Source organism: Ixodes scapularis, unplaced genomic scaffold (assembly GCF_016920785.2).
Source record: "Ixodes scapularis isolate PalLabHiFi unplaced genomic scaffold, ASM1692078v2 PGA_scaffold3__209_contigs__length_174095766, whole genome shotgun sequence".
Lineage (NCBI taxonomy): Eukaryota > Metazoa > Arthropoda > Arachnida > Ixodida > Ixodidae > Ixodes > Ixodes scapularis.
In genome coordinates, this window is record NW_024609868.1 from 85,663,605 (window position 1) to 85,689,883 (window position 26,279).

Below are 26,279 nucleotides of genomic sequence, written 5' to 3' on the forward strand. Positions count from 1 at the left end.
CTTCCCAACACTGGTTCTACTGCACACAAAATAAGGAGGACACTTCTGAAAGCTGGCAACTTGAGCTCCCAGCCCAAGTTTGTTAAAAACAAAACCAAAAGTTGTATTGGGAACTACGACGAAACGTTTTCCAGATTTCTTTCCGCTCCTTAGTCTTGGCTGCCAGATTAGTTTTTACCGCGTTCACAAAAACCAACTGCAGTGCCACTAACTGTACTAAAAAAACAAAGGTGTGATGCTGTTAAAATAGATGTAGCTGCTTATCTTTTCCGACATAAGACACAACACCTGGCGGCCCAAGTGTGAAGCTGTGAACGCAAGCCATGAGAAGTTTTACTGGTGGGACAAACTAGGCTGCATGTGGTTTACTTTGTCATTTCAAGCATAATGGTAGTAAATGCTCAACAATAGCACATCCATTCAAACTCAAAATCACACACAAAAAAGCACATTCATTCTAACATCTCTTTTATTCATTGGTTCAACTTACGATATACAGAGCGAGTGTAAAAGCAACGAGTGCACAATTATATTATCATGGAAGGGAATTGGCATCGAAGACTGAGTACTTGGTCACGTTAGCTGCATGCACTACTACAACAAAACTGCCTGTAAATAAGCAGAATTAAAGGATCAAGCTTGAAAACAGTACTTGTTTGAATTGACAGCAAGACACACATATAGTATACCTCAAAATTAAACAATGGGAGTGGTGGCACATTCATCGACAAATGTCCTGTCCTGTTCTGGTTATATTATTCCTCTCAGCTTTATTGTGGTCCCAGTGGTTGGGGTTCACCAAAAGGTATAGCCTGCTCCACCAGTTCCACTGAGGAAGGTGGACTTCTTCTGCCCCAAGACCACCTGATTTCCTTGCATGGCCGCAAGCTGAGCTGCATTGGGCATCACTCCCGGGGGTGGAGGCTGAAAGAAGAAACCATGGTAAAATGAGTCCAATATCAAGATATGAAGCAAGAATCTGGGCAAACTGAAGGATAAGTTCACTGAACTTCCCAAGAAGTCAAAACAATGACACAATAAAAATAATTCATGTTCGTTATCCCCATTTCATTTAGACTGAAAGTAATGTTTGAGTAATGTTTGATTTTAATGCTTTGCGTCTTAAGGTGAAGTAAAAGTAAACAACACAATAGATATAAAGTTACATGGGCTGCTTCTAAATAACCTTGTTTAAGTGGCCATCACGTACCACAGCCTGAAAATTTAACAATTTTATTGAGGTGCAAGGATGGCAGCATAGACTAGTAAAATACAATTTCTGCTGTCGTTTAGTAGTATGATCAATAATAACCATAAATAACATCAGCATGCTCCTTATATCTTGAACAGATTGCTCCTGTTTTTTCTTCTAAATGCCCTGCTCAGGCAAGGCAAAGCAAAAAGTAGACGTTTGTGTTTAGATGACATGAGGTTGGTCTGCCTTTAAAGTGTGGCAACACTGGTTTACGCTGCAGATGAGAAAGTTAACCAGTGCAGTACGACTGCTAACCTGGAGTCCTTAAAGTGCATCATGCAGCAGTGATACACGACTGCACACCACTATGATGCTCATCGAGATCGAAGCGGGGAGAAGCAGGGACTGAACCCAGGATTCCTGGGTTTTGCAGCGCAAGATTTTATTCCACATGCTCCAAGCTGGGTTTAGCTCACGAAGCACAAGAATCATCTTGGCTCGTTTGTGAGCTGATCTGCCTCAGTGCAGTTAATGGTGGCCCGATAATGAGCCTAGTCATTCTGCAGTGTCACCGTGGTATTGCCTTGCCAATCTAAATGCCTGAAGATCAAACGACCACAATGCCTCCTCCATCTCGGCTAATTCCATCGGTCCAATGCAGACGTGTGCCTCTGTGCCTGATTTCTCCTAGAGCCACCGTATATGGTTGCTTTACATGCTAAAGAATGACATGAGGCGATGTTATACTGATGCATGACACTAGAAGTAATAGTGACTTCCATTGTGGCCTTGAAAATGCACCGTGGCAATAGGCGCCTAGTGGCATTTACCAGCTAGCTTACGTGTATGGTTCAGTATTTTTAGGGTAGGTATATTTTTATTTAAATCATAAACATTTCTTTGGTTTTTTGTTTTTTTTTTACCAAATTTGGTGCTTATTTTTAGTGTCGACCAAAAAGTGGCATTTATCGGGGCGTGTGTTGAAGAACACACGATATAGCCAAGGGTTCGTAACTTTTGAGGAACATGTGCACGACCTGAACACCGGAGAACATCCCGGTAAAGATGAGAGAAGGAAATGCGATAAGGGGTGGACAGATTAGTGCGGGCTGTGTTCCGAATCAGCAGAAAATAAAGCTTTAGATTAATATTCTTTCGGCTCTAATTTGAAGCTTTGCGTTTCTCCCATTTCCATAAAACCGGCTTAGGGGTTGCTTTTTGGGGTTCACCCCTATACACTAAAAAATGAAACCAGATTTACGAATTTCATTTCTCTATTTATTTGACCATGTTGATTTCAAGTTGGGGCACAATGATACAAATATAGAATGGATCCATTATAAAACAGAGCGCACGAAATACAGGGGTCAAAGGGAGACAAATGTGACAGACGAGCACATAAGTGTCTTCCTTTGGTTCCTGTTTATTGTGTGTTTTGTTTTACAATAAACCAGTACCAGCTAGCTGAGCTTTCAAAACTTTTATAGGATGAATCATTGAACTTGAGCAGAGAAGCTGCTCAAGAATGAAATCCACATAAAACTTTGTGCTTTGGAAAGCCCTCTCGAAAAGAAATGCTGGGACGAGCAGACAACGCCCAAATTTCGTTTTAGCAGGCTTAACAGTTATTGACGCAGTTGTCATGGAAACCAAGCCAGTTCGAACAATAAATACAATATTTTTGGACCAATCATAGCAAGAGGTGGCACAGGGTAAAGCACAGTGTTACTCTGGCAGCTACTATGATCTCAAAACTTCTGGGATGCAGAAAACCACGAGAAAGCTCTGCGGCGAGCAGATGAGATTGGCAGGAGCACAAGTAACACAACGGTTGTCCTGCATCTCATTGCAGCTCTACTGTTCAGCTACTCCCGTGGAGGCTGAACTCACTTCGGGATGGACTCGTACCTCTCTTTTGCATGAGAAGCCAAAAAGTTCTCTCCCAAAAGGAATGTCAAGCTAAGCCGCTAGAATGGGTGGCAAGTTATCGCCACTAGCTCCCACAGATGGATCTTATGACCGTTGAAAAGGTGTGCCACACTCTGATCTCCTTGGTCATGAAGGTTTTGCTGCTTTCTTTTTCATTTATTTCCATAAGGTGAACTCAGAAACGGGCTAACTTCACCCCTGAGCAATGCAAATCAGAATTTAGTTCTCCGATTTCTAAATGCCATGGAATCGCATTTTGACAACATGCAACAAAAACTAAGGCGAATGTTTACTAAGGTGATCTGTATGTTTTAGCTCATTCGCTTGCTAATAATTACTTTGAACTTGTACCCTGATGTTTGCCGTGATCAGTAACGTCGTTCCAAAGAGATAATATCTTTAATTCATGTGTCCTTTTCTCATTATCTTCAGTCACACACTAAACTCCATGTATATATGCCGAAACTTGAAAATAACTAAGAACCTCATTGATATGTTTTTCAGGGAACCGGGAAAATAAACCATAAAACCCGAAAAAATATACGGAATGAGAATACCATTCAGGGAGTGCGCTAGGGATGAGACAGATAGCAACTGTCACGAAACAATTTATTTTAAGCAAACATTCGTAAGTGTGAATTCAAATTGGCTCATAAAAAGTTTGTACACATTCATAGGTGGAAACTTAAGTAAACATACTGTAAAAGTATGTCCAGAAAAAGCTTCTAAATATTTGATGGTGTGAAGTCAAATACATTCAGAAAAGCTTGTAATTTCCACCTGGCGCTTTTGGTGAGTGAAACGCAGGCTAGTTGCTTGGCTGCGCAAGACGAGGGAGAGCGAACACCCAATCTGTGTGAACGCGCTTAGACGCAGACAATCTGCGAACGTGTCATCACGTGATCAACCTGTCTGCGAATCGGTAAGATCCAGGAAAGCAGATGAAGCGGGTGGGAAATTAATATGTGCATTCTTACGAGAGCACAGCGGGACCGGCACTTCTGAACGTAAAATCCAGGAACATATCGAGGTTCCACTGTACCTAGGAATATTCTATACATCTGTATCATGGCTACGGTGCTATTTCTGCACTTTTAGCAACCCGAAGAACAGTTTAGGTTACATTAAGTTGTACATTTAAGGCCATGACTTAACTCATTTGCTTTGTGGTCGACTGTAGGAAAAGTCTTTCAGAGGTAGGGATGGTAGCCCAGCTAGAATATGTGGGTGGAAAATATTATTACTGAAAGAAATCTAAGTTTTGTCTAGTTTTGTCTTTTGTTTTTTTCTTTCCCCCAGTTCTTTCAAAAACATGCTTCATTCAAGTCTCAAAAGATTGTGGCCATGCATCACTCCAGAATGTCACAGCCAACTCACATGAATCGTAAATATAGCCTAGGTACAGTGTGTTAAGTGTTGTACAGTAGGTAACCCCTCATTATAACAAAGTCAACAGGAGGGCAAAAAAATTTGATATAAGCAGAGATTCTATAAAAGCGATAAAACCAAAAAAAAAAAAAACAGCGCCAGCGGCTTTGAAGGTGGACAGGAACACTGCAGAACACTGTGACCATATATTTAATCAAACAACCCTTGGTTATGAACATCCCGTGGCAGCTTTACCGAGTAAAAAAATAATTAGGTGGAGTTTGCTGATAATTTCATCCAGACATCAGTTCTACTCGAACTGCTCCAGGCACTGCAAGAATGCGTCACCGCTGCTGCAGTTCACTTTGTTTTGAAGAAGCTGTAGAATGTTTCGTGTTTCCGCAGTCGTGGGCGTTTCCCGAGATGCCTCTCCGACGTCCCTTTGTGTTTACCCAGGCCGCACGTAAAGTCTATGATCGCAGCATCCGTGGCAGAGCAACAACAGGAATGTCTGCATCGATAAGCGCAACCGAATCAACGTTATCGTCGGTGGCTTTGCCAACATGTTTTCACACACTCCTGTAGAGATTGTTGCAGGTATGGAAATCGTGCGCCGGCTTTGCAAGCATGCTCACGAGAAAAAATATGACGTGCGCAAAGCAGTTGGTGATCTTTCATCTTTGGGTTGCAGGCTCGCTTTCTCTTGCATGAGAAACTTCCCAAACCAGTCCAATATGCCTTGCTTGTTCTGCAAAATGGTGGACAGTGTTGAACAGCCAATGCCAGAATGCTGAATTCTTTGGCGATTTCGGACTTGGGCTGGTCACTTTTCTCAACCTCAAGCGACTTTCGGTAAACGCTCCTAATCCTCCCATATGACGCACGTAAGCATGTACTAGCAGTATTGCAGAATGGACACCCCCCCCCCCCCTCCCCCCATTTCCTTCCAATTCCATTCTTTTCAACTTCTTGGAATGGAGACACTGAGTCCATTCCCACTCCTGGAATGGCTGAACTCAACAAATTCTATTCCTCCAATTCCTAAACGTGAAAAAAAGGGCCACTGACAGACACATTGCGTTACTAGAAAAAAAGTAGCATAAAGCTGCTGTCATCAGACGCAGAGATGACTGATAATGTATGCAAAAGCTTCCTCGAAGCCCTCTTTTTTCTAATCCAAAGGGTAATCGTACAAAGTGCCTCGTGGCACTTGGTGTCACTGCAGACATTGATCGCGCGATCAAATGTAAAAAGCCAACAAGCCGATTTTTTTCGCGAACAGACCGTGAGTGCTCCACAGATTACATGGTTAGCGTGTTGTCTGTGTGATAAGGTCTTAAAAATATCTAGTTTGTGCATGGCACAAGAAGCTATCTTGCTCCGGGCTTCGAGCACTTGCACAACAGCACCACTAGTGCGCTGTTAGAAGCAACAACGCGTATGCCTGCCCCAAATGACTGCGGCAAGAACAGAAAACCATTGACAAAGTGCAATCAGTGCACGGCGCCAGCACAAGCGACTGTATTATGAAACCTGCCTTAGAACGTTAACTTTTATGTTTGCTGTAAAATTCTTACAATTTCTTAACATATTCATACCAACTTTTTATTTGTGTTCCTCGCAAACACTAGAAGATAAGCTGGTTAAAGTTAAAAGCAGGGAGTCGAGCCAGTCAATATTCTGGTTCGATTCGGGTTCTGGTTCAGTAGCTTTGCATTTTGTTCCAGTTCGGTTCTACAGGTTCGATAATGCTTTTGAAACAACGGTTCAGTTACCGGTTCCACCAAGCGCAAATCAGTTCAAACCGGTTCCAAAAAAAATATCTACATCTAGTCGTAAAAAAGGAAAGCCGAGTTCAACACAATGTCATCCGCATTTAAAAAAAAAAGTGAAAAAAAGAAGCTCATCAGAAGTTGTGTAGTGAAAGTGAGGACAGCCGAACAAATACTACTTATATGCTTAATTTCGTTTTGCGGTCTTGACTTTTTCATGCAAACACAGTTTTATGAAAATTGTGTGGTTATGCAGGTGCTTGAAAACTATTAAAGTACAGTACTCACATGTTAAGTTAATCAGCCAGCCCTTCTCTTCCAATACCACGACCAGCACAGATTAAAGCCAAAAAAAGGTGCACCCAGAAAGCAGAACACTCTGATGAGTAGTACTTGACAAGACTAACATCTCTTTTCGAGACTGGACACGAGCCTTTGTTTTTCTCACATGAAAACATTCACACCGATTCTTTACCACCCATAATCCAGTGCTTTAGAATGCAACTCATGCAGTACTTGTGCAACGTGACGCAGTGAAGCCCCACCCTCTAAAGACGTCAGAGTCGTTTGGCATGTCGCAAGCTCTTTGCAACTAGTCCCAGCGACCAAACTTTGCTGCAAAAGCTGCACTTGGAGCAGAAAATGATTCTGAAGCACAAAATCTTGTTCAACATGTACCACACAAAGTGGCCATCAAAGCATAAGCTCCCACTTTCTCTTAAACCTTATTAATCAGACAAAAGTGCCATAACTATTTGTGATGAATTAGCATAACTAAAAAGAGGTTGGTCTGGTAATCCAAGAAGCCTTTGAAAAAAGGTGCTGGCGTGCATCCACGAGTAATACCAGGGGGTCATCTGCTGCCTCGCCAAGGCTTGGAAGTATATCATAAGCATTACTGCAAAATTAGCTGAAGTCGTCACAAACTGCCCGAAGTGTGCAGAAATGAGAGCTCAGTTTAGTGAGTCCTTGCCTTACAATAGCTACTTTCGAACTCCCATAGCGAAAAGTAGGTACTGAGATGTTTGAACTGCAGACTCTCAATACCTGCTTACTGTTCATCACTACTCCACGTACACCAAATTGCACCTACTGGATCTCGACTTGACATCTACAGGAGTGATAAAGCCCCTAAAAGCTTCTTTGCAAGGCATGAACCACCAGGGTTGTTTAGGTCTGACAACAGTACCCAGTTCAGCTTGTCGGCGTTCCAGATATTTTCAATAACCTATAAGTTTCAACACCTAACAAGCAGCCCATGCTCGCCACACTGCAATGGAGATGTAAAGCGCATGATAAGAATACTCAAAAGTTCTCCAAAGAAGATCCTAAATCCTTATCTTGTTCTACTGAGCTACCAAAACATGCTGGGTCCTCCCAGGTATGGTCCAATCCAGTTGCTGATGGGTTGACATCTAAGGAGTACAGTTAGCGTGTCTGGGCTTCAGGAAACAAGCCCGGTAGCGAGGTTTGTTTGGGTGTCTTCAATATTAATGTCCTATTGAGTCGAGAAGGATGACAACCTTCTATGGCAGACACAGACGGAAGCTGTGCAATACCAGGCCCGAAAGAGAACTAGGACATCTCTAAACAAGTGGTTCCCGGCCCCTGGCAATCAAGCCCAGAGCCTTTCTACGGCAACATCAGAAAGCCAAGCCCTGGACTGGTCAGAAGACCAATTAGTGCAAGAGGCTCCGTAACTTATGAATGTGAGAGTGCGAAAAGTGCGAGAGCCTTTTCGCCAACGTGCCACCGTCAGTTTGCAAGCACCTCGGCCAGGCTGTGAACCCACTGACTGGGAATCCGTAGACTGGTGCTTTGTCTCAGAGCCACCGAGGTGGCCTGTGCACCGTAAGAAAGATTGAACTTGTACATTAGCTTAGATAGGCGTAAATAATTTCAATCTCACGGGAATGCTGGCCGGGGTGTTGGCAGAAAACCTTGCGCCCGCGTCGAAGGCGTCGGGCACGTGGTAGACGGTCGTCTGATTCGCCTGAGGCACGACGGGCTGCTGCGGGTAGGAGGCGCCCGCATACTGGGGAGGGGCCGGCGGGGCCTGCCCGTAGCCTTGCCCCGGGGCCGGGTACATCTTGGCCGCGTGGTCCATCGGCTGCGTCGTCTGCGGCTGGGGCCAATAGCCTCCCCCAGAGGGCAGGCTGTGCGACGCGGGGAAGCCACCCGCCGGGTACGGGGCGGGATACGGGGCTGTGTACGGAGGAGGGGGGTCTCCGGGGTAGGCTGGCGCAGATGCCCCCTGCAAAAACATTTTTTTCGCAGAAAGCATTTTGGTGGGAGGGAATTTGGGATACGAGTTACGCTGCAATCATCGTATCATGCCGGCTAAATTTGGCGCGTGCGTTTCAAAAGCTGTGGACACGGTGTAGTGTGGCGGCGAGTGCGTTTCGAAAAATGCAAGACAGTAGTAGGTATAAATCAAAGAGAGTGATGCAAGACTGTGGTATCCCTCAAAATCATAAGAAATTAGACATATTGTAATATAAAATAATTCTCTAGACATCTGGCTGTACTAAGGATAGCAAATAGACATGAGAATGCAAAGGCAAAATTTACTTCACCTCTTGAACCAGATGCTGCAACCCTTCCTCATTCAAAAATAGCTTTCAAGGGAAATCACACTCTGCCCCAGCCCTTGAAGCTGTGTGTGTGCTGAGGAAGTATTAGTATAATTTTAATGTTGTTGAATATGTAGTTACAATACTTTTAAGTTCGAAAGAATCCCCTCTTATCTGTAGTAATCACTGCGAAGAGCAGGTACTTGGAGTAATTAAAAATTTAGTTGTTGAAGAAATTTGTTAAACTTCATCTGCTGGTTTCCATTAGAAAAGACTGGCATTTGTGTAATCACTAATGCTTAACACATTACATTTAGTAGTTGCACTGCATTCTTAAAATTGCCTGTCTACAGTGGAGATGTAATATGCCATACTTTAAGGCAGACTGATTGATTGGTTAATTGAAAGATGAAATTAATTGCTTTAGTTTGGCATAAAGGTACAAAGGTCATAGAGAATTCAGAAGGCTGACTATTGCATGCATGGCATGTGGGAAAAGGTAGAATGTGCAGTAACAATAAAACATGCAATGGTGAACATGTGCCATGTGTTTCTAGCATTTCTCCTATAGTATTAGCACCCATACAATAAGTCTGACCTATTAAGAAAACCTAAGAATGCAAACAAGCTGGTGAAAGTGGAGCCAAAGCATGGACAGAGAGGGCGTGCAGGGGGCAGGGTGTTAAAAAGAGCATACAAAGCATTATATATTTGGCATATATGTGCTTTTTAATACAAATGTTACTTCTATTTTGTAATTTACGATGCTCATGGGCATTGTGAAAATGAAGATCTCCAAGCTCTGTTTACAAAAGCCAATGTTTTTTGTCTTTTTTTAATAACACACATTATATGCAGGGCAGTGTGCTGCCTTTCCTTGGTCTTATCAAGATTGCAGTCTTCACTTTCTTGCCACTTCCAGTATAGAACAATTAAGCTTACTTTGGACAAAAATAACAGCAGAAGTTCACAATTTAAATCTACTTTTACACCTAGATCAAAACCTCCCGAGAAAATTGTTTTTTTTTGTTTTGTTTTCTAGGTCAGTTTTTTTTTTTACATGTCCCGTTTTTATAGGTACACAATAAAACAAAAAAAGCCGTCATCTGCGGAAACAAGACCCAAAGTTCATTCTCCAGAACGTATTAAGGGGACACTAAAGACGTAATTCCGAGACATTTTTACAAACAGCGCCGTCCACTTCCCAAAGGGGAATTAATAACTCGCAGAATCATTCCGATACCAACCTCCCCCTGTAAAGCAGAGCACGCGAAGACTGGCTGCAACTGCCCAAATTGTAGTTACCGCCGACAGTTTGAGAGGATGGGGCATTCCAGTTGAACTACGCACGGGCGACCAGACAGGTACCGAACTGTAGGGTTTGCATTCGGCCACTAATGTCCGCGTTACGTTGGCTACGTCTTCAAGCTGGTTCACACCTTTGCATTTGAGCGCTCGGGGGCCTTTTGTTTTGTTGCGACCGCTTACGATGAGACCGAAGGTTTTGCAGTACTTGCAAGAACAAATCTACTATCTTCGAGAAATGGTTCCTGATAACAATGTCAGAATTACTTCGAGCCCACAGTGAAAACAATGGTGCGTAAAAAAATTATCAAAATATATGTGCGGGTTGAAAGAGTTCCGGGCTCACCCAATTGATGGTGCAAGAATGCCTCTTGTCATTGGGAGATACGAAGAATCAAAATGCACTCGAGCACGTTTAAAGGTGAAAGTGTGAACCGGCCCTTTCAAGGATAAAGTGAAGGCCTCGACGACCACTTCGGTGTCCTTTCAATCTAAGTGAACACCAAGGATCCACCTGAGCACCAGGACATTACCTTAGGCAGAAACCTGAAATCCCGACGCCACTGTCTTCGAGAGCAGTCCGTGCAACAGAGGAAGGTCGACAACATGACGGGCAAAGTCTCAGTGTCCGGCAGCCCTTTAGTTACTGCGACGCTTGCGAGAGGATTCGCAGCCCCAAAACGAGAGAATTACTCCCGGTAGATCTGACAATGGCAAAACGTACAGACTAGGCATTTCCTCCGGGCCCGTGTAAGACGTTAGAAGGTGAATGCATCAACAACTTTGTGTATTGTAGAGCGGTGGTTCTCAAGTGTATTTCGAGGAACCCCCCCCCCCCCCCCCCCCTTCCCCCCCCGGTATTGGCAATGATGTGGTAAAGCAGCGGGGAAGCCTACAGACCTCGTAATCAATAACACACCTACTAAGGAGTGTTTAGCCTATAGTTACGCATTGATGCGGGCTCAGGCCTGCTAAAATAGTACTTTAACTTAAAATGGCTAGGTAGCATTTGTTAAATAAATAAATAAATAAAGGGTTGACCATCATCATCACCTAGAAAGCTACTCAGAAAGGGGAATGCTGCCAACAAGAGATCAGCCAGTGAAGCACATGCCACTCCATTGATATTTGGCTGCATACCTACCAGCAGATACAGCAAGGATGAAGATGTTTACTTGACTACCATACAAAAAAAAGAGGAAGCCTTTCTTTATTCATTAACCATCTTCGGTCAAACAAAATGTTTTAGGGGATTAAAACGCGATGCTGTTTGAAGGGCTGCATTTATTTTTCGTTTATGTGAAATTTATATTAACGCAGTAACTTTTATGCTGAAAACAAACCGGAAATGCTACATTAAAACTAGACTTATCGGTTACCAGTCATCACCCTCGCCCTCCCTTTACTTAGTTCGCCAGTTCCCTGCCCCCTTTCCCAACCGTTAAAAAAATAAGGCAGTCACACTTTCATAAACTGGGCCCAAGATATGTGCGATCAGAAAGAGTCGGACCACGCCAAGCGGCATTCGTTTCCGATTCACGCATTTCTGAAACGGAAACGACTGTTGCATATGTCAGTGCAAACGCGCACAAGCAATGGAATCAAACAGGAATATATCCGTGCTGCGTATGCGATACTCACCGGGTACATGGGGAGCCCCTCTTTGTGGGGTCCTGGATAGCTGCTCATTCTCTGCGCTGCCTTGGAAGCCTTTCCTCGATCGCGGGGACCTTCGACAGACCTAGGGCGGAACGCGACTCCGAGACCTTTAGCACCTCTGCCCCTCTGCGACGTAGCTTATCTGTAAACAAGTAGCCCACAGCACGTACACTTGCCAACCCTGTAGGGGTGGATGACACACCAACGCGAAGACGAAGTGTAAACAAACCTTACCGTCGATCCGTTTGACTACACAATTCGTGGTGAGCTCAATGCTGGGTCCGCTCAAGCCTGCCTGCCTGTCTCGCCGCTGAAAAAGAGAACGTTACCACGTTTCTGTTTCCTTGTCACTCGCTAATAGACACCCATCCGACTCGATGACGAGTTCATTCTCCTTGATTTACGTGACGGTGGCGATGACACGATCCAGCCGATCCAGCACCAGTTTTGCCGCTGCAACGCGCAACACTTCAACTGGATAGAAACGCGCATAAATAATGGCTGTGACTTGAGGGTAAAATTCATGTTTCCAAACATGGAAGAAACAACAAAGCAGCTGATTTGAGCCCACGTTTGAGTCACCAAATCTAACGGTGCCCGGCAGAGTGCTCACATCAACGCGTAGTACTGGCGTGCTGGCCACTATGGACTAGCGAGGCTCTAAAACGAAACTGAAACTAGTCAAGTTGAGGGCGGTACTATTGCAGTATTGTGCGTTAATGCCCGAATTTGCATGTTACACCTATTGTTTGTCCTAATATATTTTCTAGCGTTGATCGGGAGCACGCGTGTTTAAAAAGTGTTTGTTACAGCGACAGCTGTTATACTGGGAGCCTCCCCGGGGAATCGCGTGGTCGTCCTTCACGAAATCTCCGGTGTCTTGAGCGTGCACGCGCAGCCAGAGCACGCTGCACGCGCCGAAGAGCAACGAGCCCGTACCGCAGAGAAAGCTAGAAGCACGAGCTCATAACGTTGGCAGCTGCCCTTAGTGCACGAGAGCTGGCCCAGAGGAAGGAGCTCGCACAGCCTTTCCTTTGAGGCCAGCAGTTCTCCCGCCGTTCCAACTTTGATAGTGGCGCTATAGCCGGCACCCCTGTCTACGACCCTGGTCCGGGCCGGCGAACTTGTACGCCGTATGGGACTACGGAAAGTTCGTAGAGGGTCCAAACAACGCAACTGAATTCAGTTATGACACGCGAGTGGAATCAGCATCGGAAATTAAAATGGCGTGAAAATCCTCAGAATCGTACTTACGAGGCGTCGAAGGACCGACTACGAACGGGTTCGTCTCCCCCACTGATCTCTATCAGTGGTCTCCCCTATCATAAAATTGCCATGCGTGTTCTAGCCTCTAGGCTGGCACGAGCGGATACGACTTCGTAAAACGCATAGAGTTATTGTAAAACGAGACGGAAATACCGGCACCTGCACATCAGACGACCAAGTTTAATTTGTGGCGCCATCTCCCGCCAGGCGCAGCCAGCAGACAACAGAGTGCCAGACGGGCCCTAAACTCGTCAAAAACAAAGTTGGAGCCGAAAGTTCGCGGAGCGCGCCGATTGGGCGTCGGCGAAAAAGCGCGAAGTAATCGTCGTGATAGGGCAATCGGTGCACTCCGTCAACTTCGGCAACTACTTTGGGTTTGACAAGTTTGGAGGTGCTGGAGCGAGGGGACAAAAAAGGACGGACAGACAATGCGTCGCCTGCTCACTGCGCCTGTCAAGAGATGGCGCCACAAGTTAATAACGTCGTTGACTCGTTAATCTGCTAACACCTTCCAAATCGACAAGTTTGTTATTCATTTTTCTTTTACAGGAAGTGAACTATGACTTGAAATTTCATGCGGTAAAACTAAACTTGCTCAGTACATTCGTTGAAAGTTTAACCTTTCTATGTGCAGGCACCAACTTTTTCGGCTTGTTTTTTTCAGCGTCGGATACGCCTAAGAAAAGCGTAATTTCCATACTTTTAACACTATAGTTTCACCATCAATGGCTCACCGACAAGGGGCGGGAATGGGGGTGTTCAATGACCGTCCACCAAGCCCTGGTTTTCTTTTACTTGACGTCGAAGGTTGATAGGGCAAGAGAAAATAATACATTTCTACCCGACGGGTTGGAGCCTTTCCGGAATTCAGTCTGCTCACTTCACTCGCTATCATCATCGGAGTGTTGGACATTCGTGAAAATATGGCTTACAGCATACATTCAGGATTGCCACCTCCCCCGTTGGTTTATTGGGATAAAAGCTTGGCCGGTTGTCTGTCTGTATATCTAAAACCGGCTGTCCCCCATTTGCCAGTTTTTCAAACTACCCAGGACTCAAGCACGTATCTGGAAAGGGGGGGGGGGGGGGGGGGGGATGCCAATTCTTTCAATGTTAAAATTGTTGCACAGCTCCTTTTAAGTTAAAGGGGCCCTGCAATCATACTTAAGCGTCTACCTTTCTTGCGGTTTCCACATCTCTTCGGGTTCGGGCAAGCCAGCGGGCACGGAGAGAGTAACTAAATATCAATGTGTCATGTTTTATCCAGACGACGCAAAAACCTCCTCCACCTACAAGGGCGACCTGCGGTGCCAAAAGCGCAATATGTGAAGTCTTTGGTCCTGGGCTTACTACTGGTCAGAGCCGCTAAAAGATTCTTTTTAGTCGAAATATAAGTGGTGCGAACCGTTTTAACTATTGATGAAAATAGTTTTTGTTCAGTATTTTAGATCAGAAAAGAAACAAAAGCAGCTTATAAAGTACGGAAACAAGAAATGACCCGTCGACATACCCGCCACCAAGCAGTGGAAAAGGCAGCGTATACTAGAAATGGGTAAAGGGATCAGGCACCGACGAGCAGCGAGCGTAGAAAGGTCCCGGATATATGCGGCGGCGCTGCGGTCGTATATGGGCTCGGGGATTCGACTGGTTCCGAAAGCCTTCGGCGAGTAGGTTTGGCTTGCGGTTTGGCCGTTTGGCGGTATGGCAGCGTTAAGTGGCTCCCGTTCTGAACTGATCTTTACCCGGCAATTGCTGTTGTTTGTGGCCAATGAAGTGTCATACCAAATTAGTGTTTAATCACGCAGCAAATGCAATGCGAGCCGCCCTGGCTGCCTGCTTCATACAGCCTATACAGAACATGCTTGAGTGGCACCCTCTTGAGCCGTCGACACAGAGTGCAGCAGCCGTGAGCGCTCGTTGAGCTCACCACCTTTCCTCTAGTTCACGGGCACTCAAGCGGCCGAGGAAGTCACGAAGGAGGTTATTTATTGCTTGTTTTTGTAATTTTGATTTGCCTACAACTTTTAGAATAAAACGAAATTCGAAAGAAAAGTTTCATCAAGTTACTACGTTCAGTGAGCTCAGGTTCGGCGTGAAGGAAAAACCAGTAAAAAATTCCTTGCAGGGCCGCTTTAAGAGCCATATTTACTTGAAGCATTATTTAATTTGCAGTCATTTTTATTTAAACAGCAGTAATCGGTTCTTCACCTGCTGCACAGGCTGAATGTGCGAGATTTGTTTGTGAAGCTTTAATTTTTAATAACTGGTATACGTCTCTGTTATTTGAGTTCAGTGTTGTTTGTGTACTTGCATGAGCTATGATGTAACAATAGATCTATGTCAAACTCGTGTCAAAAATTGAATCTCTGACTCAATTAAGACTCAATGCTGCATCTTTCTTTTTAATATTTCAATCTCACATAACGCACCCGCATCCGCCCCCCCCCCCCCCCCCCCCCCTTTCCCCGCTTCATTTTTCTCCGAGGAAAGGTGGCAACCCTATATCTGGGGCGAGTCTTTAAGGTTTGTTGTGCCCTTTGAGAAGAAGTTGGTACACCACTGTGTGCTGAATTCATCAGATTAGATTACAATTTATAATTATTGAAGAGTAATGTTTTAAATGTTTTCTTGTCCTTTACATATTTAGGTCAATGATTTTACTTCAGGTACTGGAAGGGTTTTCTTCTTTTTTCAAGGGTACCTAAATTACTTTTGCCTCTGCAGCAATACAGTCCCGGGAGGACACATGGCTGGCTCCGACAGCTCACATTGGGTCGCAGGAGCCGTAACTTTTGTCGTCTGCGAAGTTACATGGAACTATGGTACCTGGAACGAGTCTCCGACTGGCGTGTGTCACCACGTCCAAAAAAGTGGTCCCTCGATTTCTGCCTGGTGACGTCATAAGTGCCAGGCTGTTACTGGTCGCGACCCTGGCGGTGTTCCAGCAGTGGTGGTGGACATAGCAGATGCGTTCTGCAGCAGGTCGCTCTCCGGTGCAGCGGTCCACAGAAGCTTCGGTAGCCAGAAGTTGGGACGCCATGACGACAGCAACACTCGCATTCGCTCGTGCTTTTTGCCAGCATTTCTACGACCAATTGCCAGGATTGCAAATTCCGACAGCATGTCACTCCTGTTTCTGCAACGTCATTTGTTGCCACTTCGGGACCACTTTTGACGTGTGGGCAGGACAGGATGCTAAACACACCAGTCACAGATGCGCTCCAGGCACCGTAATGGAACGAAGTATACAGTAAATAACTTGGTTTTCACAGAGACCCAAATTTGTAAATTTCAAGATTTGAAAATAAGCACGAAAAATTTGTCCTGCGAATAATTCACCCCATGGTAACGACTACACCACAGATCATAAAAATTTGTGCCGGCGAAATAATACCAAAACTGGTTAGATTTCAGAGTTGCACGTGAAGCACCACAATCTCAACACAGCATATTGAAATTGAGGTTTGTTTAATCGCAACCTAGCTCGGATATAAATAAAAAAAATTGGCATAGCTTTCCTAACCCTTCTCTTTCTTCGGATTATTAGATCTAAGAACGTGAGTTCATTCCTAGGCTACGTTTTGAAGTGACAGCAGAAAAGGTACCGACATGGGACTAGAGGATGCTGACCTTTCGGGATATTTGGGTAGATATAAAACAAATTCACAGGTTCATGTGACAGTGCTTCGAAGGCGTGCAATACATCTAAAGGAGACCTGCACTGCACTGTGGAAATAGTTCTAATCTACTGAAGACTCCTTAATTCCCACAGCTTTACTGAAAACCTTTCCACTTTGGTAAAGAAGAAAGACCAGCGAAGCTGTACTATGATGGGAGGATCTCAAGGATGACCTCAGGGAGGACGCCTAGGACCACCTCAAGGACGACTTTTAGGACGACGTCTAGGACGACCTCGAGGACAACCTCAAGGGCGACTTCTAGGACGACGCCTAGAGAAATTCAGCCTTTCCACTCTGGTGAAAACCAGTGGAAAGACTGGAAAGGTTGCCGCCATCTATGAGCTAGGCCGGCAAGCCGGTTGCTCATAGATGGCGGTAGCTGTCCAGAGTTGTCAACATTTGTTTGTTAGCGGACACGATCCTGGGGAACCTAGCCCTTAACAGCTCTGCTGTAAAAAAACAAAAAAGGAAATTCTGTGCAAAAATATTTTGGGGCTCAAGTACACCAAAGTTCAACTTTAATCTTTATTTTACGGTTAGTAAGAGTTTTTGTTTTCACTGGAGGACTTGTTTTTTGCCTGAGAAGTGCAAACCCTGGGTGGTCTTCATAAACATTAACCCCCCCCCCCCCCCCCCCCCCCGCCCCCGCCCCCCCCCCCACAAAAAAAAAAAAGAATTCCATGGTTCAAAAGTGTGTGAAAGTTACCCTAGTTCGTTGACACCTGTGGAACACTTAATCTCGTTCGCTACCACTCTTCCCAAATCGGCAGCAGCTGATCGACAAACTATTTTAAAAAGCTACTTTTTACGACTTAAAAAGATAAAATATGTAGTATGAAGCTGTTTAATTTTTGTTTAATAATAACTTCTTGCCCGTTTACAAGGGTATGCAGAGTTTACATTACACAAAAGCTTTTTTTAAGAAAAATATATGTGAGCATTAGTGCCCCTGCAAAAAGTATTCCCAAATTTGCATTTCTAAATACTTTATTTTTTCTATTTTTCAAATGCACTTTTGGTATGTATCGCACTACTATTGTAGGGATGTATTTCAGTATCAGTATTTTAGCTGTCTTTGTCATGTATCCCAGCATTTGTATTTCCAAATACATTGAAGAGTATACTGCCCAACCCTGCATATAGTGCTTGGATCCAGTAGGAGTACATTGTGGCAAGGACAGTGCAAGTATGGATGCCTGCAAGGTTCTTGCACATGGCCTCTCAATTTTACTTGCTTTACCTGCAAACCACAGAACAGCATGAACACTATTGGAGTAGGCATTTTTGATTTTTATTCAACACAATTTTTTTTTTTTTTTTTACAACAGATACAATCCATTTTTTTTTTTTGTGTGTACAACAATTGCACAACAGATGGGTTATTAAACGCCTGAAACTGTATATTGTAGCGTAAAAGTTCTTTGTATATATATATCTTACGAGAAAAAAACCAGGGCAAAAAGCTTTCGAGGGTCAGAGAAAGGAGGAAAAAAAAGTAGGAAAGTTTTCAGAGAAAGGTCTACGAGTGTATGCGTTTTAGCTTCCGGGGATTGGTGGAATCACGCGTATTTGAAAACTGACTCGAAGCAGTTCATGCAAGCTGGGTTTAAAAATCTGGCAAGGTTTTACCTTTTCTTTTTTTTTCCTTTTCAAGTGCTTACTTTATTCGCATGTATGTAACACTGTGTAGCGCCTCTCCGGAGAAAAACGAAAAGTGTATTCCGGCAGAGCTTCAAACGCAGTTCTGCCTCCCCGGTTCTCGAGAATTAGACCGATGGCCGTTAGAGGGGTATTGATTCTAAAGACATCCGACAACTCTAGCCAAAACACCGGCTTCTTCCATGCAGTGGTAGGACGCGCTATATAACTGTGAACTCCCGTAAAACAACCAACCAAAACTTTTCCAAAAAAAGAAACAAACAAAAGCTGTCAAGCTAGCAAATAACTCCGGACGAGTAATCAAAGAAACGTCTCGCGTTTTGTGTTATGTATAGTATGTATATGAATATATATGTGTAATATATATTAATTCATATTCTCCGACAAATTGCCACCAGTCACAGGGGAATGAACTCGTGTGATTTTTAAAGGCTTTATATAGCATTTTATATATATATACATATTTTAATGACTGTGTGATTGGTGATCCGGGGGGAAAAAAAAGGGGGGGGGGGAAGGGGGCAGAAAAAGAACGAAAGACGTCAGGAAGAGAGAAAGACGTGCATCCATGCATGCGGCAGACACGCGCGCCCTTCGCCCAGTGTGAAAATTGCATGGTTCTTTAATGCTTCCTCTGCCCCGCCACACTGCTCGTATGTACAACTTGCACATATGTATAATGTTTACACACATCCATCCTCCTCAACTTCGTGGCCAGACACACAAGAAGCCAGAGAGAGAAATCGATGCAGAAAAGGGAGGGGACCAAGAGTAACCAATGGGTAAAACGAAAAACACAAGTGGCACTTGCAGGTGGTTACACTGGCGCTGCAAACTGCCTTCCCCTAAGCTAAACCACACATCCTTTCCAATACACAGCTGGTCTAACCGTATTGTCCAAGCAAAACACACATGCATGCCAATGCATGCCGCACCACGGCAATGTCGCAGTTTTTTTGTTTTTTTTCCCACTCCGGGCAATTTTCCTCTGCAGTCCCGCGTAAAGGAATAACAAAACGGGTAACAACGAAAGAATTGTCGGTGGTTTGGAGGGAAGGGAGCGCCAGAAAAAGCGTAAGAGACGAGCCGGATGGCTCTTTGCGCAGGTACCCCCCCTTCAAAGCTCAAAACAAGTGAAAACAAGGAGAAGCACAGCCTACACTGTTGCACCGCACACACTCACACGCACATACAGACACATTTTCCGTGCACTGTGAACAACACTGCACACGCCACTTTCTTTACACACTAACTCCGAACAAAAGGCAAGGCGAACGCACCTCTCGGATACCCCGCCGCTGACCCGCAGAGTGAATGGAGGCTGCCACGGTTGGAGACACTCCGGAGGTTCATTTCTTTTTCTTTTAGCGTGCGAGACGTGTTCAAAAAGGTTGCGGCAGTTCACGCGTCCAGTCGCGTTTTAAGCGCGTCACAGTGCCTAGTGGGTGCTCGGCTACGCTGCATGACAACACAAAATTCCCGCCCCACCCCCCTCCCCCCAAAAAAAGAAGTTTTGACATCATTTGGACACAAGCTGCGCGAGAAAGGCGGGACAACGAAACGATATGTGAAAAACAGAAAGCAACGAGAATGACAGAAAAGGGGGGCGACGAGCATCGGCAAACGAGGACATTTGGAAACCTAGAAATGCCCTTCAAACATAGGGACTTGCTACACGCCGTAAAGCAAGAGATGACACGGGGCCAGCGAACACTCTCGCCCAGGTGTCTGCACCTGTGGCAAGGTATGAGAAGAAACCAACCAGACTAAAAATCTAAAACAAACAAAGACCAAAAAAAAAAAAAAAAAAGCAAACAAAATAATTTACATCTAACGCAGCATCTTGAGAAAAGAATGCAAAAACAAAACAAGCATGAGTGAAAAAAAAAAAGAAAACGGCCAGAAACAAGTGTTTTGAGGAACATTTGCATGGCGCCAGAGCTCTTCCCAGACGCGCCACGACGCCGGCGTTTCGATGAGAAAAGTGTGCCACCCGTGCGCGTCGGTGCTTCTTTCCACCACCCCCTTCGCAGAGATTCACGCAGAAGACGAAGGAGTGTGCTGCATGCGTAGTTCTCGCGCCATTCCCTCTCCCCAGCCCCTCCCTCCCTCCCTCCCTCCCATTTGTATGTCTCCACCATACCACCCCACGCACGCTCGAATGGCAGAAACGCGGACACACGCATGCACGGAAAACACGTTCGATTTCAAACGACACATCCAAAAAACCAGAAAAAAGTGGATGAAAAAAGGCGCGTGCTGCTCTGCCGCAAAACCCTCCAATCCAACTGGGCAGGCAGCTTCGCGAAGGTTACCCCTCCTTCCTTGAAAAACGAAAAGAAGGGGAGAAGAGCGAATGGGTGACGGTCGGGTTTCTACCCTCGTTGCGACTCGGTGCCGCATGCATGCGCCTCCGAGAGCCGGCAGTTGAGGCGACGAAGAAGGCGGGCAGTGCGAGAGAAAGGGGAGCCCGTGTAGAAAAACAAAGAACTGCGGAGGTAGATCGAAAACCAACCCAACAAAAGGGAACAGAAGGGGATGCCAACCGCTGTCGGCGACCAAAATTTGGGAGTATTTAGCTTGCTTTCATTTTTGACTCCGCTGGTTCCTACAAAGACCGGGCTTGTTTCATCGCGGTTCGCGTGCACCCGTCTTTCGGAGATTGTCGCCTCCCCTGTAATAAAAAGAACCGACCAAAAGCAAGACGCTCCGAGCAATTCTTCGGCGCCCAAATGGCGACAACGGCGACGGACATGGGCGCCGCTCTTCGGCAAGGCAGGGGCACTTTTGAAGAGTTTCCCACGTCCTCGGGTGAACAGTTTCTGCGAGGGAGACCGGGCGCCGGATGGACAGCGGAGTGGCGGCCGGCACCACGACGAGAGGAAGGTCTGCGGCGGCACCGGCACTTGCGACGAGGGTGCCGAAGGGACCGGAAGAAACGAACGCATCTGCGGCGGAGGGTGGGGGTGGGCTGGTGGAGAGCCTCTCTTGTCGTCCAGGGAGGGAGGGAGGGGGGAGGGGGCAAGAGGGGGCGTGAGTGTGGGTGGGTTCTGAGAGCCTGCCCGGGGCTTCAGGACCCGGCCGAATTGCTGCGCTCGTCCGCCTGCTGCGGGGACGAGGGCCCCCCTCCGCCCCCACCTCCCGAGAGCGGGGCGTCCCTGCGGGGGGGCATGCGCTCGTTGATCTTGTCCAGTCCCTTGGCCTCCTCGAAGCTGGTGATCTTGTGGTGCGGCGAGAAGCCTGCCAGGGCTGGGGAAGAGGCAGACAATGTCCCCTTAATGAAAATCTTCATTTTTCCCATGCAAAATGCTAATGCCACTGACAAGGTGAGAATGGCACATAGGAGTTTCGGTCATCTCATTTCCGAGCTCCCAACCTTCGACGAGCACCTTGTGTGCGCGCAGCCAAAGCGTAGCAACGGTATCGAGCATGTGCTGGAGGCCTAGCGTTTCAAAAGACATGCCCTGCCAATCTCATTCTGTCAGTTGCTATAGATTATGACACAAAAACAGTCCCATTAATTGTTTGCACAATGATTCCAGAACCTCTCCATCAAAAGATTCTTTAGGTGCCCCCTGGTGGGCACCACTGCCTATCCAAAGCCAGCATTAGTACAACGCCCGGGATGAAGCAGACTATACACCTTATGTACGGCCACGGCAGATGCTACGAGTCGTCGGAGCCAATCCATGGCCATGCGAGCTGCCCGTAATCTTCAAGAGGAAGTGCTGTAATGCGCGGAAAGCGCAGTCACACGCTACGTTCATGGAGCTGGATTGGCTGGGATGGATCGAGACGTCTGCTGCAGCCGGATCAGGGTGAAACCGAGTATAGCGACGATGATGGCAGGAAGCTATACGGGATGCCTCGGGACAGGCAGCCAGCCATCCACTTCAACTGGGCCGCCTCCTGGAACCCGCTGCTTCCACCGGACTGCCGAAGCTTTACAGTCTGCCACCTTAACGGCCAGCAACGACACTTCAGCTTGCCGGCTGACTCGCCCGAACAGTCTCCGAACTTCTGAAGCTCGAGCAACGGTTATCGCGACAAAAAGAACACTTTGTCCTCTTCTTGTATATTGTTGCATAATTGCCACTGCCACATACGGTACCGCGGGCCTTCGTGGTATGGTTTTTGTCTTTCTGAGGTGCAGCAGCATTCTTGAGTCAATGGTTATTATTATTACTACTATTACCACATTCTCATTCTCTCTGCTCGGTTTCCATCCGGCAAAACCGAAATATCAATGCATCCCGTCATCACGGGCAGTGGCACTGTAGCAGAGCAGCGAAGCAGAGTGGCTGCAGAGTACGGAAGTCTGCAGTAGACCAGTCCGCAGCCAGCCAGGGAACAGAAAGTGAGGCAACCACGGGAAGGCACACCGTAACGCCAGCAACAATGCTGCCCATTCATCCGCCGTATCGTCGCTTTAAGCATGACCAAACGCCGAGATTGTGGTGATCCCAGATGTTCCCTCGGGGGGGTTTTTGTGACAATTTCTTACCCATCCACAACACTCCAATGTATAGGCAGTATAACATGCCAAGCAGGCAATTTAAATCAGAGAACAGCAGACCAGAGGCTCAAGAGGCTCACCATTGCGCAGGGAAGTTTTTCCCCCGGACAGGGCCCCCAGTGGCAGGGTCCCAGTGGGCGTGAGTCCTTTAAGCTGAAGAACGCTTTCGCTTTCTTCCCTGCAAGAGGACGAGAGAATCAATGTGTAAGAGCCCCTTGGTCGGCACTGCAGGTTCTGTCGGACAATGAGAGCGGATCACGTGGGATCATCTCGAGCCACAGTTTGCCAGACTTGCACCTCATTGCACTTCTCGGAGCTTCTGCACCGAGAGCTATAGAAAATACAGGGCTCGGGCTGTTCCTGAATAAGGTGACAGCACAAAGTATGTAGTAGCAGAGAACTATTCCCAAACAACTTATATACCTCAGGCTACTTAGCCGCCCCTGGTAACAAATGCCCCGTAACCACATCACCAATCAAACTCGAGAAAATCTGCAACTCACCTCAGCACCGAGAAGACACGGGCCATCTTGCCAATAGCACGGATTTTATTTCTAATAACTTCTTTTCGAGCGCTCGCTGCTCCACCTGTGGGCCCAGTAGGCAGTGAAGGGGGAAAAGAACGGGGAAAACAGAAATAAGTCGAGACATAGCTCAAAATAATGGATATTGAGTGAACAGAGACTTCACAAGCGCAGCCAAGTGCCTGTCCTGCTGCCTAGCCTGAAACTTGAAAGGCAACACCTTGCAAAGCGGACCCTCTGCTGAGACACGGCAGAGACCGTCATAAAATACCGAGCATGCACCCGTGTGACAATAGGCGCCCACCCAAGACCTTCCCACTAAGCTATCCTAGATGCTCCTCCACGTCAGCCGCTTCTTCAGACACGCCTGTGGGGAGCGGTGAAGCTAAGCCCACCTTCTGTTCGCACTCGCATCTTTGCTTTCGAACCAGAGAACTGCCCGTCCCCCGAGTTTTCCCCAGATAACATAGAAATTTCAGATGGATGCTCGCTCGGTACTTTAACAGCATGTGTAGATGCAACAGAAACACTCCCCTCACTTTAACCTTGCTCAGACACGCACCGAGGCGAGGAAATGCTACTGACATATGAGTGATCTGATTGGAGAGATATCTGCTGCACCTTTTGAGGCAACAACTCTCAAAGCTCTAGCACATACTTTGTTCTCCTTCCTTCCACTCTGAATATTCCAATTCTTAACCTATTACACCAAAAGGCGGTGCTTTCTTTGCTCAATTATAACCTCGTTTGCACCTCCTCCGTTAATACCTTTTACCGGCTGTCGAGCTCACGTTGTGATGTGTTAACTAATTGCCTGTTTAATGCATTCTGAAAAGCTCCGCTCTGAACAAGTGCTTTTTACCCTAACCGTGCGGTTCTCCTGCAGCAAAGCGAGATGCACAGAGTCGAAGTCTCCGATTCGCGCAAATCGCTTCGTCGCAGTGGCCCTGTGCACAATGAGAAAAGCACTGAACAGAGCTAACTGTTTTGCCCAGATGTCAAACAATGAAAAATTTTTGCAAACTTCAGAGTGTGTCGGTTTTTGATATGAAGGCCGGGTCAAATACTGTAAAACCCTTTATTTTCGCGGCCCCTATTTTTCGCGAATCGCTCACAGATGACATAATCGCGACCACTAAATTTTGCGAATTCCAGACGCCTGCATTGAAAATCTTAAGGACCAAAATTTTTGCGCGCACTTAAATTTCGCGAATTCTTCAATTCGTGAAATTTGCGAAAATTGAGGGCTCGCGAACATTAAGGGTTTTACAGTAGTATTTTATCCAAATTGATCAGCTTCAAAAACTCAATCCAGCCAACCATGACGAACCGGTAACATAGCAGGGTCAGAGTTATTAGTCTCCGTATTAAGAAAGATAACGTAAAATAGCCTCAAGTGCTCGAATTTCGGTCAAATGTAGCAGGATGTAACAGGGTGAGCATACTGGTGCAGTTTGGTGCAGCAATCACATCATTGATGTGTCAGAAAGACTCTGTTTGCAACTACAATGGCAATAAGAGAACCAGTATCGCCGAAGAAGATACAACAGCCCTCTTTACACTTTTTTTTTAACCTCTAGCTCCCCAAAGAGGCTATAACAACTGCAACAAAACTAAAGTCCCTAGGTTAACAGTCATATCACACTGACCAAATTGCCCATCTACATGGGGACATCAGACATTGTTTCCAGGCAGACTGCTCCCCTTTGCAAGAAATTTTACTTCTGAAAGCCTTTAACTAGTACTCAAAAGAAGCAAAGCCTCTAAGTAATACACTGGTTGTACTCAAAACATCCTTTTATTTCGTAGAAGACCTCAAATGTCAAGCTTGCCTCCCTGCTGCCATTAGCTTCCCATGAAACAAGTCTCCTAGCAAGCAGCTTAGCTAAAGGACAGGCACTCGGCTGGCGCAAAGGAAAGCGAGACTATGCAAGACCATGCTAGTCTAGTTTATCCCCCTGCCCAGCCCCCAAAGCTCGGCTCGACAGAATGTGCAAGACCGACAAAGCACAGCCAACAAAACGAGGGTGTCACATGCCACGCTTAGCTGCCATAACCGTCCTAGGGCATCGCCGAGCCCACACCGCCACCACCACACGGCAAGAAACACAAAATCACTGCTACGGACAGACACACAGTTAGACAACGGAGTGTACACTTACGTGGCATGGTTATTGAGGTTATTGTGGAACGAACGGCAAAACATAAGATGAAGGAGAAGAAGAGAACAAAATAAGCGTCAGAAAAAACACTGCCAGGTTAAAACAAAAAGACACAACAACAAAAAGGTTGCAACCGCTCGTCTCCGCAAGCGCCACACCCGCACAAGCCGCCGGGCGGTCGAGGCTCCTCTACGTCCGTCGACACAAAAATGGGAGAAAAACTCTTCTCCCTCCTGCAACTCAGACAGCAAGAGCAAACCCATTCGCACAGAATTAACACAAGGGAAGAAAGGTCCCTTGTAACATCCTGCAAAGCGGGAGGTTGCTTTGAGGGAAGAGGAGCCACGACACCCGAGAATGTGCAGCAATACCTGTTAGAGCACACCATCAAATGCGCGAGTATGTTGTGCACACGCCTCCAGAGTTTAGATCCAGTGCAGAAAACGGTAAATTAATGTCGGCTGTTTGGAGGGCGCAGCCGAAGTAGGGAAGCCGGTGAGAGAGTGCAAGACGGTGCACACGTGGCTGTCCTTGCACAGTTTGCAAATACAGGCACCTCGAACTCGCTTGGCGCACGGGCAAGATAATTCCTTGCTTTTTCCCCAGCCTCGGCTGCAATTCTTCCTCCTCGCACTTGAACTTTCAGTATGGGTTCGAGAGTCGACAGACAA

The 26,279-nt window shown here is 46.2% G+C and overlaps 2 protein-coding genes across 5 annotated transcripts in view; both read right to left on the reverse strand.

The window, feature by feature from the left end:
* Nucleotides 1-451: 451 nt before the first annotated feature.
* Nucleotides 452-13,181, reverse strand: LOC8028016 (DAZ-associated protein 2). The gene is made up of 4 exons (XM_002410259.4): nt 12,036-13,181; nt 11,784-11,943; nt 8,174-8,518; nt 452-924 (listed from the first exon to the last, which is right to left on the reverse strand). The coding sequence occupies exons 2-4, from the start codon at nt 11,829-11,831 to the stop codon at nt 796-798; spliced, it is 522 nt and encodes a 173-aa protein (XP_002410303.2). The 5' UTR covers nt 11,832-11,943; nt 12,036-13,181; the 3' UTR covers nt 452-795.
* A 4,835-nt stretch (nt 13,182-18,016) lies between these two features.
* The window catches only part of LOC8052360 (serine/threonine-protein phosphatase 2B catalytic subunit 2), an 80,094-nt gene continuing 71,831 nt past the window's right edge, over nt 18,017-26,279 (reverse strand). For 2 of the 4 annotated variants that reach the window (XM_029968545.4, XM_042292519.1), the window contains 3 exons: nt 23,426-23,501; nt 23,003-23,100; nt 18,017-21,655 (listed from right to left, as the gene is read on the reverse strand). In XM_029968545.4, coding sequence (XP_029824405.1) covers nt 21,477-21,655; nt 23,003-23,100; nt 23,426-23,501 — 353 coding nt within the window. In that variant the 3' untranslated portion in view covers nt 18,017-21,476. Of the gene's footprint in view, nt 21,656-23,002; nt 23,101-23,425; nt 23,511-26,279 lie in introns of all 4 variants that reach the window. The other 2 variants (XM_029968539.3, XM_029968544.4) reach the window with 1 other exon arrangement.